Source organism: Chrysemys picta, chromosome 2 (genome assembly GCF_011386835.1).
Source record: "Chrysemys picta bellii isolate R12L10 chromosome 2, ASM1138683v2, whole genome shotgun sequence".
NCBI classification, from domain to species: Eukaryota; Metazoa; Chordata; order Testudines; family Emydidae; genus Chrysemys; species Chrysemys picta.
Genome location: NC_088792.1, coordinates 101,719,958 through 101,739,569, shown reverse-complemented (window position 1 = coordinate 101,739,569; position 19,612 = coordinate 101,719,958). Strand labels below are relative to the sequence as shown.

Here is a 19,612-nt window from a genome sequence, read left to right as displayed (position 1 = left end):
GAGTCTCACACTGCTACAATACCCACAGTCCATTGCTCTCGCTGTCGACAAAGGTGCCCTGAATGTGGACACGATCTGTCGACACACAGAGCAAATGTAGGCACGCTTTGGCGACTTCGCTTTTGTCGATTTTTCCTTGTCGACTTTAGTTTCATTGACAAAACTTTCCAGTGTAGACAAGCCCTGAGACACAGGACCACACTGGGGTTTCTGAAGAAGCTAGGCTGCTTTGATCACCATCTAAGGATGGTAGAGCATTGGTAACAGACGTGTAGAATGTTGTTTCAAAAATCCTATTTTTCCTCTAATACATTGTTCTTACTTACTTAAACAGTACTTTGATTTTAAGAAAACTGTTTGGTCAAAGATTCCCATGGGAAAGAACCACAGGTGTCCAAACTCAGTCAGAGCTGCAGGGTAACAATGGTTGACAATCAGGGTATTGTAGTCCAAGACCCAGTCTAGAAGTGGGAGAACTGCAAAATTCCATTCTGTGATAGGTGTAAGGCCTAACACCCAAGAGGATGCACTCAGAGACCAGAAAGGATAAAGAGGTGCAGCTAGCTCTCTAATCATTTTCTCTGAAAATCACCTCAGAGAAAAATGTCAGGGAAAACACTGCCTGTACCTCTTCCTTTTCATTCACATATATGCATTTAAAACTATGACAATTGTCTAGTTACAGATAAGTTGCTCTGACTCAGAGGGAGTAAAATAAACTTATGGATTTTGGCAACTCAGTTAATAGGCAGAATGACTGCAACTTTCATAGGGCTAGAATTAATAACTCAAAATGTTCCAATAGTCTTATCACTTGCTGGTGAACAATTTAATTCCCCTTTACAGACTCTCAACATTAAACATTCAGCACTGCATTACCAAAATATTTTCAACCTCAAGCTAAATTCAAGCAGACGCATTTTGGTAATTCAAACAGTATTTTATGCTTGTAAAATGACAATATATAATCTAGTGCAATAAACCAGTTGCTATCAACAGCCTATTTTGGGTAGTCATTCAGTAACAATTTATTATTTCATACAGCAATGCGTTATTAAGGTTAACTCAATGCGTTATTGATAATAGAAATACAAGGCTTTAAATATTCAATTTCTGCATCATAGTCCAGTTTTGCCAATTTAAGCATGCAGATTAGCTTTAATCCACTGACTAATGTCCATATTTTGGAAAAAAAAATATAAACCCTATAAAGCTACACATGATTTACAGAAGTTTAAAAAAATATTTTTGTAGCAGACCTAGATTACCACTAATATAGACCAGGATTTACTGTGTTCAGTGCAAGGGGCTAAAGACAATCTGGAATTTTAGGCATGCTAGGATTTAATTGATTGCCAGTCCTATAATCAAGAGGCTGCCTACAGTTTGTTTATACTGTAGAAGCAGCAGAGGGTAATTACAGATTTAACTGGGGCACCAGTCAGATTTCATACATGAGTCATTATTTATAATCAGCACTAAGAAACATTCAGCCAATACACACACACACACATATACACACACACACACACACCAGGTAGGGAGTAGGGCGAGTAGTTGCTATTAAAATAACTGTATTTAGTTTTTATTTTATTTAGCATAAAGATCATTTCTGTAAGCACTGGAATATACTATCTTGAAAAGTTTGTCTTTTTCTATTCTTTTTCTTAAGATACAAATGTACCTAAATACTTTTGACAATCTGGCTCATTTTGTTAAAATGCTGCATCATTTTAAAGAAGGGTATGTGTATAAATCTCTAAATATTTGGAAAATTCACAAGTAACCATAAAACTAATTTCAGGGGCTATTAGTATGTTAGACCTGATCCTGGAAAGACTTTCACACATATAGCCCCATTGGACTCAATGAGACTACTCACATATACAATTTTTTTCAGGATTATGGTCTTAGATAACAAACACGTGCATAAACCATTTTGTTTTCATTGTTAGAAGATGATTATTCAAACTACTGGTTGACCCTGGTGGGTCAATCACAAATGGGATATTTTCTAAGTTAGCACAGCAGTTTCCTTCTTTCATAAACCATTCCCTCTCTAAATAGACTAAACCATATCTTGTACAGCAATTCTTATATATCTCTAACTTGATTCACTGTAATAGTCTAGCAGTTGATATAATTGGTTCCTGACTGGGAAATAGGCAACAATATGTTTATTGTGCTAAATGGAAAAAAAGAAACAAGTCATATAGCCAACACAACTTAAAGATGTTAAGGCCTCACTGAGTGAATCTACTCCATCCGCTGCCAGTGCAGAATTGTTACCTATAATAAGTTTTTCCTAGTCCTTCTCCAGCTTTAGTTTTCAAAGTCACAGAAGATAGGGGAGTATGCATTAAAACAAAAAATCTGTAGCCCTTTTTCATCCTCTACCTATAGGGAATGGCTTCCGTGTTAATGAGGAGGGGAAAGGCAGAGTAAATCCAAAGAAATAGATTGATTTTTTTCTTAAGAAACTTCTAGGCATGCTGGCTTCATCTAACATCAGACTCAGTTTGGGGATTTATATCACATGGCAGAGGAACCAGCAGAGCACATCTCAAAACTTCATTCATTCATTTTGCAGTTGGCAGAGATTTCTAATTTTGAATGGGGCTTCATACAACTCAATCTATTCCAACAAGTCCCACACTTAGATCCATTCCTATACTCACTTTACCCACCCAAATAAGAGATCAAACATATGATAAAGTATTGGATTTCTGACTAAGACTATCTTTCTTTATAAGCTCAATTAGGTTACCTGCCTATAGCACTTGTGTGCGCATTGTAGTACATAGTGGGCGAGGGTACAGCAGGGACTGGCATATCACTGCATCACAAACAATATACTCCACATTCCTGAAGTTTAATCACATGGTGTCTATGTTACTTTACCTCATATTAGTCTAATTTCCCCAGAATTCTGACATCATCTGCATGTATGGAACAAAACCTAAACATGATGAAATGGTATAAAAATCACAAGAGTTAATGGCTACTGCCACTTTGAACCCCAGTGCCGACAAGTTCTGCAGGTTCCATAACCAAAGTGCAGATGAATTGAGTGTCAATGTTCATGGTGGAGGAGGCATTGTTTCATTCATTAAATAACAAAGTGAGGCTCAAGTGTTTGTAATCGCAGGAGTCATTTTTCCCTATCATACAAGACAAATGAAGATCCAAAGAAGAGAGAAGAAACAAAAGTTAAATACAGTTTTTCTTGGTTTGTGAGGGTTTGAAAGTTCTATACTTCTGCATTCTTGATTCTTCTATTGATTTAGAGAACAACATGAGGGTAGATTAAAAAAAATTGTTCCACTGCCATTTCCTTTATTTCTGTCACTCCTGTGTGCACCTGTTTGTGAAAGTGAGCTGGAGGAATGATGTGACCAAGACACTCTGGTCAAATTCTGCACTGTATCTTGTATCTGCAAGAAATGCACTTGCACTGTTCACCAATTTGTGCATATGCAAATGCTGATTAACATACATCCAGACACAATTATTATTTGTGGGTATGGGAGAAGCTGCAGGTTTTGACAATTTAGCTACTAGAACAATAAGGCTTTCAGTACCATTGATCAAATAGATGATCTAGGTTGTGATTGGCTGAATATCTTCCTTTGCTATATAACATCTGATATACCACAAAGATGGCAGTTTAATTAGTATATATCATGAGCTAGCAAAAATCCCATGAATCCTTGCTACCTGATATACGTTTGATCTTGCCAGTATGGAAGTTTTCAAACCCAGGAGCAATACTTAGGAGGACTGGTCATGTCTATAGCATGATTCACAGTATCCTGACAATAGAAAACATGACAAAATTCTATGGGCCTCACACACACACTTTAGATATGGATGACAGGTTTTCAAGAAGGAAGGACTCACACATAGAAAAATTCAGTGTGCTGAACACAGATGAAGGTGTTTTCTTTCATTGCCTCACTTTTTATCCCTCCTACCAAACCCGAGGGGAAATTATATCAACCCAGCTTTCAGAAACAAATGAGTCCGGCTACATAGATAAGATTCCATCCACAGTGCATTTTGTACACTCATACAGAAACCAAGGAATTACTATAAGCCACAGACCAATGTCCCACAGGAAACTTGCCATGTAGTCCATTCATCTAAAGCTTAGCTTGTCAGAAAAGAAAAGGGAAGTAGTGGACTGACAGATGCTCACTGCATATCTTTGCTATCACTGTAGGATTACCACTAGCACTAAAACTCTCCCATATATAAACCAGTGCAAAAAGAGGAGAAAATGCAAAAAGAATGTTTTATAACTGGAATTAAAAATAATGTCCCTAATCAAATCTTTCCTCTGGGCATTGGACAACTATCAGGTGCTTTGGTGCAAGCTTAAAAAGCCTTATGAAAGCTCCTTATCTCTAAAGGTGTAAACAATTTCTGTCAGGGTTAATGGACTCATTTTCACTTTGCAATTCACTTCCTATTTTCTGCCCTTTCATTTTATGCGCATAATTGGAAAACAACAAAGCAACATCATTCTCTAGAGACTTTGCAGGAAAGGGAAGCTTACTCCTTTCAATCCCCCAACCCCATGAAAAGAAAGGAAAGGGAATTAAGTGAGAATTATAGACTCTTAAAGGGAGACTGACTCAACTAATTAGCACCCACCCCACCAAATACACACACCTGAAAACACAACCTTTAACACAGCTTTCCTTAATTTATAGATTTGAATAAAACATAATTTATGTCTTTCCCTGGAGAATATCTCAGTATCTACTGAGAGACATTATCAGAGACGTACAGAGGAAGAGAGAAAGAGACAGACAGTGTGTGCACTGAAAATGATTTACTCTTAGGCACAAAAAAAATCCTCCTATGACTCAGTGCAATATATCAAAACTAGAAAAGTTAGCAACGTGATGCAGAAATCACAAACTCAGCTTCCAGACCATAGAGTAATACTGTTAGTACATGGATTTGATAAATTTTCATTTTGGTACCAAACACAATGTTTTTAAGTCAGTCCATAACTTCATCAATTTCTGTGCAGCACTTATAGCTAAAGCACATTTCCTCTGAACCTCATCCTTGATGGAACCACCAGCACTGATGAAGCTTTCTAGGCACACATAAGATGTTATCTGTTCTACAATTTAATCAGTGCTGCATTTCAACACTGTATCTACCTTGCCCTGGGATATAATGGTGTAGAGAAGGTAGTGAATAGGAGTAGCCCATCCTGTGAAAACCCTAGATTGAAAATTTACTCTCAGCTTTATGGAAGGGGCAACACATATTCACACCATCCCAGGAGCAGCTTCAAAAGGAATTTTGATTCAAAGGAGTGCCCGAGTCATGATTTTTCCAGAATTGCTATTTCACTCGAGAGGCTAGTGAAGAACCACTGCCAGATGGGGCAGGCCATTACCAGGGGCAGCCGGCTACTCTCTTCATGTCCAGCCAAGAGACCAACCTATCGCAGCATTGCCTATACTTTGCTCCTTCTTGCCCTCATTACACCTCTTTGCCCGCAGAACTCAAGTAAGTAGAATCCTCACAGAGCCTGCTTTCTCCCCACCCTTGGCACCTGATTTGTGACTCAGCTAAGTCCTGTATAGCCACGCCCTTGCCCTCCTCTGTTGTCTGAGTAGCCATGTCAGAGTAGGGTGACCAGATAGCAAGTGTGAAAAATCGGGACAGGGGTGGGGGCAATAGGTGCCTCTATAAGAAAAAGCCCGTCACAGAGTGTGGGGGAGTCAGGCCCCTGCACCCCTCTTCCTGAGATTCACCGTGACTCTCAGCCAGTAAAACAGAAGGTTTATTAGATGACAGGAACACAGTCCCAAGCAGAGCGTGTAAGCAGGGCCGGTGCAAGGAAGTTTCGCGCCCTAGGCGAAACTTCCTCCTTGCGGCCCCCCCCCCCCGAGCCCTGCGGCAGCTCCCCTGCCCTGAGATGCCCCTCCCCATTGGCAGCTCCCCCCTCTGCCCTGAGGGCCCCCCCGCAGCAGCTACCCTCACCCCAGGGAGCCGAGCGGCAGCTTCTCACCCCAGCTCACCTCTGCTCCACCTCCTCCCCGAGCATGCCGCCCCCGCTCTAATTCTCCTCCCCTCCCAGGTTTGCAGCACCAAACAGCTGATTGGCGCCACAAGCCTGGGAGGCAGGAGAAGTGGAGTGGCCGCTGCGCTGGGAGAGGGAGTCTGAGCCGTACATGTCAGCGCACCGCCGGCAGCCCAGCCCATGAACGCTGTAAAAAAAAATTGGGGGCACTGCTTTTTGGTGACCCCAAATCTTGGTGCCCTAGGCAACCACCTAGTTTGCCTTAATGGTAGCACCGGCCCTGCATGTAGATACAACCAGAACCCCTCAATCAAGTCCTTCTGTGGGGTTTAGGGAGCTTAGACCCCAGCTTCGGGTTCCCTGCATTGCACCACCCCGCCCAAACTGAAACTAAAAACTCCTCCATCAGCTTTCTCCCCCATCCCCTCTCCTTTGTTCAGTCTCCAGGGCAGAAGGTGTCACTTCTCCCAACCCCCCTCCTGGCTCAGCTTACAGCTCAGGTAGCTTCCTTCAAGGGAAGTCCCCCATCCCCAGTGCAACTTCCCTGCAACATTCCCAGGTCAAATCCGCCCCACTCCCTGCTCCGTCACAGCCCCAAATATCGGGACTGTCCCTATAAAATCGGGACATCTGGTCACTCTATGTCAGAGTGAATCATCAATAAGCCTGAAATCAGAATTTAAATAAGTAAAACTGAAGACTTTCATAGATACTACTGAGAATGAGAACCTTGTGAAATTCACTTTTCTTTTATTTTGCCTGAAAACTGTTGCCATTTCATTTCATATGATTGTGTCCTTTCCCTCACCTGAATTTTAATTAATTACCAATTTTAACTAAAATATCTATTTTCCTATCAACAATGCACCCTTGGTATGTTTTCAATGCAAAAGCTATTTTCACTAAATATGAATGTGCATTTTCAATGTGAATTTTCAAGGAAAAGAATTCCATAGGAAAATATAGTGCAATACTACTACTGACAGTATAACTTGATAGTAATGCTCACAAAAATAGAGTCAATCTGGTAGGTAAATTACTGTATTCTTTAATTACTTTGCTATTAATTCTACAATTTATATTTGCAAAAATGTTTTATTCCTGTGCTGAAAAAAAGGGATCTTTAAAATCTTGCTAAACAAAGAGAACAGCTATCCCAACCTCTGTGTTTGTTATACTAATGCCTTAAAAAAAAAAAAAAAGACTTGTTCTGAAATCCCACTGGGGAGAGCTTGAATACATGAGACGTGACATTTTTTTTAGCTTTTTCAAGGATAAGGTAGGAAAAGTATAATTAGGACAGCATTTGTTATCAGAGACTCCTAGAAAAGTTTTACAATCCTTGTAAGAACAGTCTCGATGTGCCAAATTATCTTTGGGATATTTAAATATCAGTCTATTACCTCCATGCATTTTTCCTCCTCCTCTTTTTTCTTCCCTCATAGATCATAAAGGACATATCAGTTCAAATGACAATAGCACATGAATATGATGTGCATGTCACATAGCATCTGGCCAACTGGCAATTCTGGTAGCAGGATCAACCTGACAAAAAAGTTTGGTCAATGACAAAAAAAATAGTAAATATTAACTAGTCTTAGGGAGAGAAAGCTGTTTGACTTCTACAGCATCAGTTCTCTAAGTGTCCAGAAAGAAAGTGCATTTGGAGGTGAAAAGTTGTCAAGGGAGATTCTCTACACCTCCCAGGCATATTTTAACACTGGGGTGGGCAGAGGCGGTGTTGGTATTCATATAACCAGAGCTGGTCATCTGATTTGCAGATTTGCCATAGTATCCCTGGAAAATAATTTCCAAAGTCTCAATAGAATACCTATAACTATTGTTCTCAGTTCGCCAGCAAGGCATTTACATACCGACCGACCGAATGCCTTCCTTTAAACATTTGAAACATCTTTAGCTGTCACCCAGATGAATTTGGCTGGTAATCCATCAGTGAATAACAAACATTTTCTATGCCCTTGAATTTGGGGGAGAATTAAATTATCCCTTTGCTGACTGACTGGCCGTGAGTATTCTGCGGAGGGAAAAAAAAGATACGTACTTGGCACATTGTGGTCAGATCTTGCTCCTGCTAAAGTGAATGGCAAAACTTTCTGACTTCAGTGGAAATGGAACAATTATTGAACAGTGCAAAAAGACAATACAAGTTTCACTTTCCTCAACTCTTCTCACCCTTACTGCCCACAAAACACACACAACTAAAGACCAGAAAACTAATGTAGAAAAAAAGTAGAGGGGAGTACCTCCATAGAAAGGGAATAATACCCCTTGCTGTTTACAGAGGTTTGTGAACATATTGTCTAGATTTTCTAATATATTTATGCAAGAGATTGACTTTAAACTGTCAGTAATTTATAGTTGATATAAAGCAGAATTAGTGTTGAGAAAAGTTTAAACAGACATGTCCCAAAGGTGCAAAGCAGAAAGCAAGCTTGCTTTGGGTTCAAGACACCTGCCAGGACAATTAAAATGCAAAAGTGTGGTCTTGGAATGCAGGATGCTTATTTGGAAACAAATTTGGACACAAGGAATGCAAAACATATATTCTTTGGATACATCTTGAAAAGAACTTCAAGTTGTAAAAGAAGACACATACTGTTGATCCAAAGCAACAAGAACAATGTTGAACAGATCTGGGAAACATACAAAAGACAGTTGATGTGAGACTCCCATATCCTACAGAGGACTTTTTATGGTGGGCGGAGGGGTTCTGGGATTATAATGAACCTTTAATATCAAAAGCAACAGAGGGTCCTGTGGCACCTTTAAGACTAACAGAGGTATTGGAGCATAAGCTTTCGTGGGTGAATGCCCACTTCATCAGGCGCACTTGCATGGCATGGTTTGTGCTTATCTAGATTAGCTTTTTCGGGGTTTAACACAGAAGGGGTTAGGCATATTCGTTTTTATTTAATCTGATTTTTCTCTTTCTTCATAACTTGTTTTAGTGAAACCATCTAAGTCCCTAATTATTTTGAGGTAAAGTCACACCTGTACATTCTTGAATGGAAAACAATCTTTCAAAATATTGTGTGACGCAGTTGGCTATGTTGGGGCTCTTTGTAGAGACAACACTGTAAGAAGCACCACCTAGAAGTTGGGTGAAGTAGTAGGGACACAGGGAAAGATTGAGGACCACAAGGAGTTGCAGAGACAGGGTGAATGAACACTGGTTAACTTTTGTGACAGGTGAACTTTTATTATAAAAATTGCCAGATTAAACTATGACAGGCATTAGCTGTCAAGAATTGCTTTTCATTATCATCACTACCATGAGGTTTCCCAGAAATTTGTGGCATAGATTATCAAGAGGATTAGATCTATTCTTAATTAAGTGTATATACGTTTTTGTAAGACTATTTAAACACTAATTTCCATATATATTTTTAACGATTTCACTGATGAAAGATAATGAAATGAGAATAATCTTGAAAGAATTTTTTGTTCTTTCTGCTTTGGGCACTAAAATCATAATCTCAGTAATGTTTCTATCCCTGGAATAACAAGAACATATATAGTACTGTATATTTTCCCCATTAGCTGTTCAGCTTGCAAGATTAAAATAGCCAGTTTAAAAACACAGCACATTTCTATTCAAAAACCCCTACAAAGTTATTTTATGCCCAGTGTCCTGATGTGCAAACTCACATTACCGTTGGATCAATCAGCTCTAAAATTCCATTGATCTCAGTGTTCGATCTCAACGGGAGATTTGCCTGAGTAAAGACTGCATGGGCAGCCCATTACTGAATGTGATAAAATAAGATAGCTGACGTACGCACAATTTATCTAAAACAATATATGATAATATATCTACAATGAAATAGGCTTTTTGAAATTAAAAACAAAATTCTATATTGTGGCTGACCCATTGTGGATAACACAAGATGGTGTGGGAGAGCAAAAGAAGTTGCCTTTGCTCAGGGCTTTTAACAGTTGTAGTCTTAACCTTATTGGAGTACATGGATTGCTCCTGGTTCATAGTGTTAGTCAACCTAAAGCCCCAATTTCGAAAAACTGTCAAATACGTGCTGAAGTCCATCCATATTAAACACAGTCTTGACTTTAAGAATGCATGTAAGTACCATTGATGGAATGTAAGCACATGCTTAAAGTTAAACACCTGGTTAAGTCTTGTCCTAAATAAGAATGTATTCCTGAATCGTGGCTTAAAAGAGGAAGAGACAGGTCCATACTCCCAACTCCATACCAGCTAGTAAAACTGGTTCCACATTGTGGAGAGCGTATGATATACCTTTTCAGAACGTGGCATCACAGAGCTCCCAATAAGATGCAACCAGCTCTGCGCCACCCTTACTACAGGGTTCTGCCTCTGTGCCAAACTTTCACCAACAAATTTTAAGCTGCAAAAAAGTGGATTTGGGAATGTGCTCCTCAGAAAGTAGGGTAAAGCATCTCATGTAGTATTCGGAACTGCCGCGCATGGGGGAAAGAACGGCTAATAAAACAGTTGATTTTTTTTGGCAGTCATCACCTAAGCCATTTGTATAAGATCCAAAATGCTAACACTCTGTGAGGACTGAGTTTCACCCTAACATCCATATTGATATATTGTATAGAAAACAAAAGGACAGCACTAAGCAGATATGCTAGTACTGTAGTTTTTACCTCCAAAGAAATATTTCTCTCCAGTTTTAACTTGCAGAGGACTGTTTGTTCGAACTGCTGAGGCTTCATCTCCATCAATGGTGAGGACAGCAAAGTTTTCCTTAGCTAGAAACCGGATTTCATGCCATTGCCCATCGTTGAGTCCCGAGCCTGGAAGGAAAAGAAAGGGTGGAACCTTCTTCAGTTCATTATTTACTTATTTAAATATGTTTTCTGCATCAATTCTAAGCACCAGGCACATGACACAAGTTTTGTACAAGGACCTAGTGTGGATTCGGACATCTACACATTCTTGTAAAAGTAAATATGAAATCAATCATTATCATGAATGCAACTTTGGGACTGCTCATTCATCATACAAAAGCATATGTTTGCTTTAAAGCAAACACATCATTTCACTCATCAAAAAGCCATATTCTATGTTTAACTGGCAAAGGAATATCATTTACTGTATCTACAACCAAACTCAAAAGAATGAAATATTTCTATGTCCATTTAATTTTAATAGGTAACAAAACAGAGGACATATATCTTTGATTCTTGCCTCTAATGAGTGTTTGATACCTCCAACACAAGGGGAAGGAAAATGAGAAAAGAAGAAGAAGAAAGGCTTAAAGGGAAACCTTATTCAAAAACAAATCCTATAAATATAAAATGGTGTTGGAAATAGAAAATAAAGACAATTATCATAGAGCCATTGCAAAACAACCAACCACCCAAACCCTTAAGCTTAGCTAAACAGTAGCCTCTATCTGCTGGTACAAGTGAAGAGGACTTATCTACTTAGTCTTTCAGCTTCCTCTATAGGGAACTGATATAAAAGTTTTGTGCCTGGTACCCATCTGCTGGTATGAGGTCATGTTACTCGATTGTCTGGACTGGTATTTTAGGATAATGAGATTGTTCATTGAATTAATCAGTACTTTTCACTATGATCATTTCTGTACACATAAGCAATATCATGTCTGTTAATCAGCATGCTATCTAATGAAACCTAATTCCAAATATTTTCTTTTTGACGTTTTGAATGCACCATATCACGTATCACAAACAACATATTCTTTATTCAGACTCAGTTACTGAATCACATTAACAGTACATGACAGAACACAATATAATACCATACAGTGCAAGTGAATTGTCTCTAAAACTAAATATGATGCATCATAACATTGGAGCTAATAAAATGGCTGATAAAAAGTCAAAACACTAAAAGGAATATTATCCATGCACCAAAGATTTTAACAACCATAGCCTTTCATATAATAGATGGTGTTCATGGCAAACACTAAACTCTAGTGACACCCTATTGTCTTTAAAGATGTTCTTTTTTCTATTGCTTCTATGCGTTCAGTTTAGCAGATAAAGATACACCAGTACTTGATAAGAATAGAGGTCGTAACCTATGGATGTACTAGACATACACCCATTTTGCTTCATGCTTAATTAATAACCATTACACACCCCACCCCAAAATCCGTAAAATACGAGACTGCAGTGTTCAGTGTAAGTAAAGGGAGAAAGAGAGGGTTGCTGAATAGTTCAGGAGTTCCTCTGGACTGGAGCAGCATTTTCCAAACAGACTGTTTAAAATAATAGTGCCAGTTTCTGCAAGTCTTTAACATGTTGATTTCAATGGGACTACTTGTGGAGTACCACTCAATCTGAATAGGGGGCAGAATCCCAATAACAGTATTATCTAATTTTAAAAAGGTATCTACTTCATGAATGGATGGGGCTGCCAGATTCATGAACAGCAGAACATGGTTTGCAAAACATTTTTTTTGCCTTTTTTTTCAGGTTTTCATGAAAATACAAAATGACTGACATGGCTGGTGGGGGGGAGCAATTTCTTTAAAACACAAAAAATGTTTTGCTACCAAGTGTTGTAGTTTCACACTGGATACAATTTCTGCTCATGAAAAAATAATCTCAGGTTCCACAAAGAAAAACTGCGCAGGGGCGGCGGGCGGGGGGGAGGAGGGCGACGACGGACGACTGGTTGTTTCACAAGGCTCCAACCCAAAATTGTCATTAAAAAATAACCAAAGCTGCTCATAAATATCAGGGCATAGTTAAAATGTGGTATCATGATTTTGTAGATTCATATGGCCTATTATTTAAAAATCTATTTGGACTTGTACCAGATCATTCATTGTTCCCTTGAACTCAACTTGTGGACATTACAGGGTCATTGAATTGTTTACATAATTATACATTTTAAAATCTCTTGCCAAATTCAAAGGGAATGACATTGGTGATGTGAGTTGTGTAACACTGACAGACCCCGGTCGTCCGTGGGTGGGATCGAACCTATGGCCTCTGGAGCTTAGTGCATGAGCTAAAAGCCATATGCCTCTTAGCTAAGGCTGTGAAGAAGACTCATTAATCTCGCTCTAAGTGGTCTCAGTGTCATAAGATGGGACAGAACACCACACCCAGAAGATGTGAGGGTTACAGTTGCACATTAGCATGAGTGTGAATATTTGTTGAAGTAAGTCAGCATCATTTTCTCAAAGAAGAGAGTTTAGAAAGTAACCCAACAGGAGATTAAGAAGGTATAATTCTAGTTTGTGCCACCATTTACCAGACCTCAGAATTTGACCCTTGATGTTTTTGACAAACTACAAGCTGGGTAATTACATTCTCCCTGTAGTGGACACCTCTAAAATGTCAGTATTTGCCAACAGTTACCACCCAGAAGTATTGGAAATACCACAGATTTTCTCTCTACTAGAATTGGAGATATCTGTGGTAATTATGTGTTTATGGTTGGGAGATATTGCATTTGTAATGTTTTCTATGGTCTTATATGGTAAATTGCTTTCTTTCCAAACTGGGAAGGTAGTATATTATTATGAGCTGGATGAAACCTTGTTAAAACCCTATTGAGATTGATAGGTCTGAACACATTCTTCAATTAACATAAATGTAAGCCTAAGGAAAAAGAGTGTGTGTGAACTCACCCAGGAGCTTTAGGCTGAGTACTGGATAGGTATGAGGAAGGGATGTGAGGGAGGGAAAGGAGAAGAGTGAGAAAAGACTGAAAAAAGACAAAAACAGAGAGAGAAACAGATGGGAAAAGGAAAAAAAGCCAAGAAGTAGTCTGTTAAAACAGTGTGACCTGGAAAAAAAGTTAGAGAGACAGCTTTTGGGTCTGTTAATTAAAGAGGCTTGGAACTGTAAACTAAGAAATTGCTCCTTTTGTTCTTGGTTCCTCTTGCTTCAGAAACATGTGACTTTGTACACGTCTTGTAAATCAACAAGATTGCGTCAAAAAAAGATACCAGGCTCCATCAATTTCTTCTTTGAACTAGAACATCTCTCACAGCCCCAAACTTTGACTAGCTGCTTGGGTCGAAAAGGGGCAATGTTATTTTAAGACTAACTAGTGAAACGGTGGTAGTGGTGTTTGGCTGTTTTACTTTTAACCTTCACATTTCAGCAATAAATGTAAAATGTCTGTGGGGTGGTAAAGCCAAAACACTAGTGGTTTTATATGCTTTTTAATTGAAGTCATTCGATAATGGACAAAATCTGCTAGCTTGAGTCCTGTCTCAATTCAATCAGTTTTCTTTTAACATACTTGACAGAACAGATGATACCAAAAGAGAGACAATTATGCCACTATATTGGGAGAACACTGCACTTCTTATATTAAACCATTTTAGTTTGCAATCCATTATCTCTCTAAGTCATTCCCTAATAGCACCTACTTGTATTCTGGAAGACAATCGGCTATTACTGGCACGAAAGAAAGTCTACTTTTCACCTTTGGTACAATTCTTATCATTAGAAACTTTTCATTTGATCTCAGTGTAAATGGAAGAATTATAATAATGAGCCAAAAATGTAGAAGGTGGTTTATAATGGACAAGTCCTAAAGAAACATTTTCTATTTCTTAGAAGTTATTACCAGCTTCTGTCTGCAGTCCTCAGACTGCTTTACAAACACTGTTGAAATAAGCTTCCAACACCCCAGTGAGCTGGGTAAACAACAATATTCTCATTTTACATAGATGGAAACTTATGTATTAGAACGTTGGGTGACTTGCCATATGGGAAGTCTGTAGCAGAGTCAGGAATTGAAGCCTCTTCTTGACTTAGTCTTATGCTATAAAACACAAGTTTCTTTACCTTACATATTAAGGGTAAGCCTCACAACATCCAAATGTTTACTGGGTGGAGAAACTCAGATTCTCCAGAATCACGATGTTTCAAAACACTGTTGATTTGATACCATTCAAGAAATTATTTTATCTCCCTTCTTTACCCCATCCAAACAAATTACTACTCTGTCAACCAACAGTTAGATACAGATTCAGTAGCTTGATCATATTGTTTAATTCTACCTAAACACAATGAAAAGGGTGATGGGTTTTTTAGTGGATTCAGTTAAAAAATATTAAGTGCTAAACACATATTTAGCATACAATAACCAAACCAGCATTTGGAAATAATATTTGGACCTGATCCTTCAAACAGTTATGTGTGGGAGTAGCTTACAGGAATAGTCCTAATGACGCCTGTGAGTAAAGGTAGTCTTGTTGGTATTTGTAGGGTCAGGTTCTTTGGTTGGAACATTTAAAAAAAATAATAATAACAAGCCAGTGTAAAGACAAACAGTAAACTTAAGAAAAAACATTGTTTTCCCCCTTTGCTTTTTATCTTAACGATATATGGCTTCACTCAATATCTTTTCTAGACTTGAACTCAGACAAGAGTTATGTTTTAAGATGCTAGATTATCTGTGATATGCAACTTTTAAAACCATTGGGCCAAATTCTGAAGGCCTTACTCTGTTTTTTGATCATTCCTTCCTTAGGCAACGTCCCATTGAAGTCAATAGACGTTAGCCTACAAAAAGAAAGAAAAATACTGAATAAGCCCTTCAGAATTACGCCCATAGTGTATACATTAAACTACATCATTTATTAAAAGCATTGATCTAATACTGTGCTTCATGGACTGAAACCAAACATGAACTATGAGCTAGTCTACACTGGCAATGTTAAAGCGCTGCCGTGGCTTGTAATGTGACCTCTCCCAGCGCTCTAAAAAAAACCCACCTCCATGAGGGGCGTGGCTCCCCGTGCTGGTGCACTGTCTACACTGGTGCTTTACAGGGCTGAAACTTGCTACGCTCAGGTTGGTGTTTTCTCACACTCCTGAGTAAGAAAATTGCAGCAGTGTAAAGTGCCAGTGTAGACAAGCCCTATGTCACATATAAGTGAGAAATAAAACCCATATTTGCTTATTTTCTAAATTTCAGTTCTCTTTCTTTATAACTTTAGAGCCTAGTGATCCCACCAGTCTAGTGTTGCACAAGCAAATAAAAAAGGTATGTGCTTTTACCACTTAAAGAGGGTGGAATTACTCCAGGATAATAGCTCTGTTATGCTGCCCCAATGTGTAGTTAAACAAGGACAATGCACCTCACAAGCAGCGCACTGAAGAAGTGGGTGAGGCCCATATCAAAGCAAGTATGGTCAGAGGAAAAAAGCCCCATGTACTGTACGCTCTTGCCAATGCATACTCTGTGGAAGCACATGGATAGTGTGGAGTATGTAGTGCTGTATATATTCAAGTAGTGGTGCAGGGAAGACCAGAATCTGCAAATTACAAAACTACAAGCCACTTGGGCAATATAGTTTCTGATTTCACTCACTCTGCCTTTGTGTGTATGAAGTGGCTAAGGATGTATCTTATTGATGGTGTTTGGAGATAGGTCTTTGCACTGGTGATTTGCCTCAATAATAGAAGTATTCTCTCCTAAACGACTGTGCTATCACCCAGTCTATTTGATAGGTCAGTCTCTAGTTTCATGCAGTTTGCAGCTGACTGCAAACCAACCACCTGCTAAGCCTGTATTGCAGTGGTTCTCAACCCACGGCCTGTGGACCGCATGCAATGAAGCACACAGCTATGGCACAGCTGTGTGCTAAAAAAATTTTTTTTAAATTTCCCGCTCCGGTCTGGCAGGGGCCGGGGCCAGCTGAGGGGGGAGAGGGCATCAGGCAGTCCTGCTGGGGTACTCCTGCCAGCAGCTGAGCTGGTGAGTACAGCAGGGGGACAGGATGCGGGAGAGTGGGTCTCTGGGGAGGTTTTTGGGGCAGTGAGGGGTGGACAGCATAGGCCCGGGAACTAATGGTGTGGGGGGAGGAGGTGCTGTAGCACCCCCAGGTTTTAATTGGGGCTCCGTACCTGGCCCTGCTCTGTGGAGGGGTCTCTGGGCGGGTGGCGCTGGGCATATGGGTTTGTGGGGAGGGTGTCTCTGGGGGCAGGGGGTCGGTGTGGTGCTTGGTGCGGGTCTGCCCCTGAGGAGAAGGAGAAGGCTGGCAGCGCAGGGCTGAGCGGGCCAGTGTGTGTCTGTCACAGTGGTTCTCAACCTGTGGCCCAAACAACACATTGTGGGCCACATATGGTAAATAGATTGAGAACCACTGCTGTATGGTATGATAGTGGAACTCATATTTGTTCTGGCTCCCATTGCCACATGCTTACTGGGACAGCTCTTTGGCACCATGAACTCATGGCTGTGCTTCCCTCCCCCCCCCCGCAATCTTGTAACAAAGAGCACACTTTCTCTCCAATAGAGTTTCTGTCCACTGCAGAATGTTTTGGGGGCAGCTGTATCAACATCCCTTTTCTTACATGGCCATGTGGTGTTCCAAGAGACAAATTATTACTGTAAATGCTTCCACAGAGAACAAGTTCTGCGCAAGTTGCAATGGCACATTTTTGAATGCACTTGTCTCTTGTGTACTTTGTACGTATAGAGAGATGATTAGTACTTCATAAAAAGTATTCTGACAACAAAAAAATCCAGTTTAGCTGAGAATACATGATACACTAAGGCTGTATTGAAATCAAAGGCGGAAAATGGCTTTCCCACAACAGAGTTTTGATTCAACAAGGTTAGACTGCAGCACATTCCTGAGCCACAAATATGTATTTAGAAACTTTCTTGTGATTTAATTTATTTTCTCTGAGATCTGTGTGTGTGTGTGTGTATTTTGCTGGTCTTTTTTTTTCTGAACCCAACTTTAGAAAATTCTTAAATAACTTAATAAAAAAGATCTTTAAGTATGCCTCCTCCACAATTCCCTTTCTGAATGCTCGGCAAGCTAGTTTCATATGCAAATTAAATATGCTAATGAAACAATCTATCCACAATTTCTTTTAAATGGTATTATTTTAAAAGTAGGACTCTTGAGGTAATCACTTTGATTGAACAAGAAGAAACAGATGTTTCTGTTATTAAAAATAAGAGGGAGGACTGGATTAATGAATATAAAGAAAAAACAACCCAAATGCAAGAGCTTAATATGTATTAGGAAACTGAGAAAGATAACATCTGTTGTAGTTATTCTTCAAACAAAATTATCGTAGTTAAAAATCTTAAATTTCTTTACAGTTAGTCTTCAGAGATCAAATCTGATTGCAGGATATATACACCCGTGTGGAGTAAATTAATAAGACTTCTCAGGCCAAATCTTCTGCTAGCCAAAATTTTGCTGTACATGAGCAAAATTCTTTTGAAGTCAGTGGAGAGGCACCCATTTACAAGATAAGACAACGTGGCCCCTAGTCTTAATGCATTACTGACACCCATTGTACAGCTAAGAACATCAATTACATCTTTAAAATAATATGAAAAAATGCTTATGTAATCACTCATATTATTCTTTAGAATAGTAAACCAAGTGTAACCAAATCATAGGCTATTTACTCTCCAGGCCAGAACCTCAGCTGGTATAAATTGTTCTAGTTTCATTGGCTTCATTGGAGTGATACTAATTTACACCAGCTAAGGATCACCTTCGAAAAAAAAGCACGTAACACTCAGCACCGTGTGGTTGCTCCTGCAGCTTGTGGCTGCTCTTGTGCGGGAGCACAAAGCACAAACGAAGGCAGTCCTTTCTCCTGCTTGGGCACTAATGAGGAGACAACCAATTTCTCCATTCTGGCTGTTTGTAACAGGGGTAGCTCCAAGCACCAGCACAGCAAGCGCGTGCCTGGGGCGGGAAGCCGCGGGGGGCGGCCTGCTGGTCGCTGTGAGGGCGGCAGACAGGCAGTCTTTGGCGGCATGCCTGCGGGAAGTCCGCCGGTTCCGTGGCTTCGGCAGCAATTTGGCGGCAGGTACGGCGAAGGCGCGGGACCGGCAAATCGCCCGCAAAAAATGCCGCCAAATCTGCCTGACTGCCGTGCTTGGGGCGGCAAAAAACATAGACCCGTCCCTGGTCTGTAAGCAAAGGCTACAGATGTTCTGCACTCCTCTAAAGGGGAGTGGCTGGGGTAAGCTGAATAATGGTCCCAGCCCCCTCCAATGACATGCTACTTTTTATAAAAGCTGTAGTAGTCACCACTCTGGGCCAGCTCCCCATGAGAGTACTACTCCTTTACACCACTTTTTCTGGCTCTGATCCCACAGTCATCTTTGAATCTGACCTCTCTCTACATCCTCACACCCAGACTATGTTCTGGCCTTGACAAAGGCAATCTTGCCCCTCTGATATCTGTTCAGAAGGCTGCTGCAAAGATCTTTTTCCTAGCTTGTCAGTTTGACCATGGCACCCCTCTCTTTGCATCTCTTTACTGGTTCCTTCTTCTCCATCGTATCAAGCATAAGCTACTTATCTTCACTTTCAATGCCCTGCATAACCTATCATCTCTCATTAAGGTGACCAGATGTCCTGGTTTTATAGGGACAGTCCTGATTTTTGGGTCTTTTTCTTATATAGGCTCCTATTATCTCCCCCCTCCCACCCAGTCCCGATTTTTCACACTTGCTGTCTGGTCAACCTATCTCTCATTCAGTATCAAAAGGTTAATTTCCCATCTGTGATAAGTCTGTCATCAGCCTCCATCGCCCGCATGTTAAATTTTCAAACAAGCACCTTGGTGGTGGCT

The 19,612-nt window shown here is 40.0% G+C and overlaps 1 protein-coding gene across 4 annotated transcripts in view; it reads right to left on the bottom strand.

Moving 5' to 3' along the window:
- CNTNAP2 (contactin associated protein 2) overlaps nucleotides 1–19,612 on the bottom strand; it is a 1,641,691-nt gene that overhangs the window by 665,687 nt on the left and 956,392 nt on the right. For all 4 annotated transcript variants that reach the window (XM_008179187.4, XM_065583877.1, XM_042842751.2 and 1 more), the window contains one exon: nucleotides 10,700–10,849. In XM_008179187.4, the coding sequence (XP_008177409.1) occupies nucleotides 10,700–10,849 (150 nt within the window). The remainder of the gene's footprint in view (nucleotides 1–10,699; nucleotides 10,850–19,612) is intronic.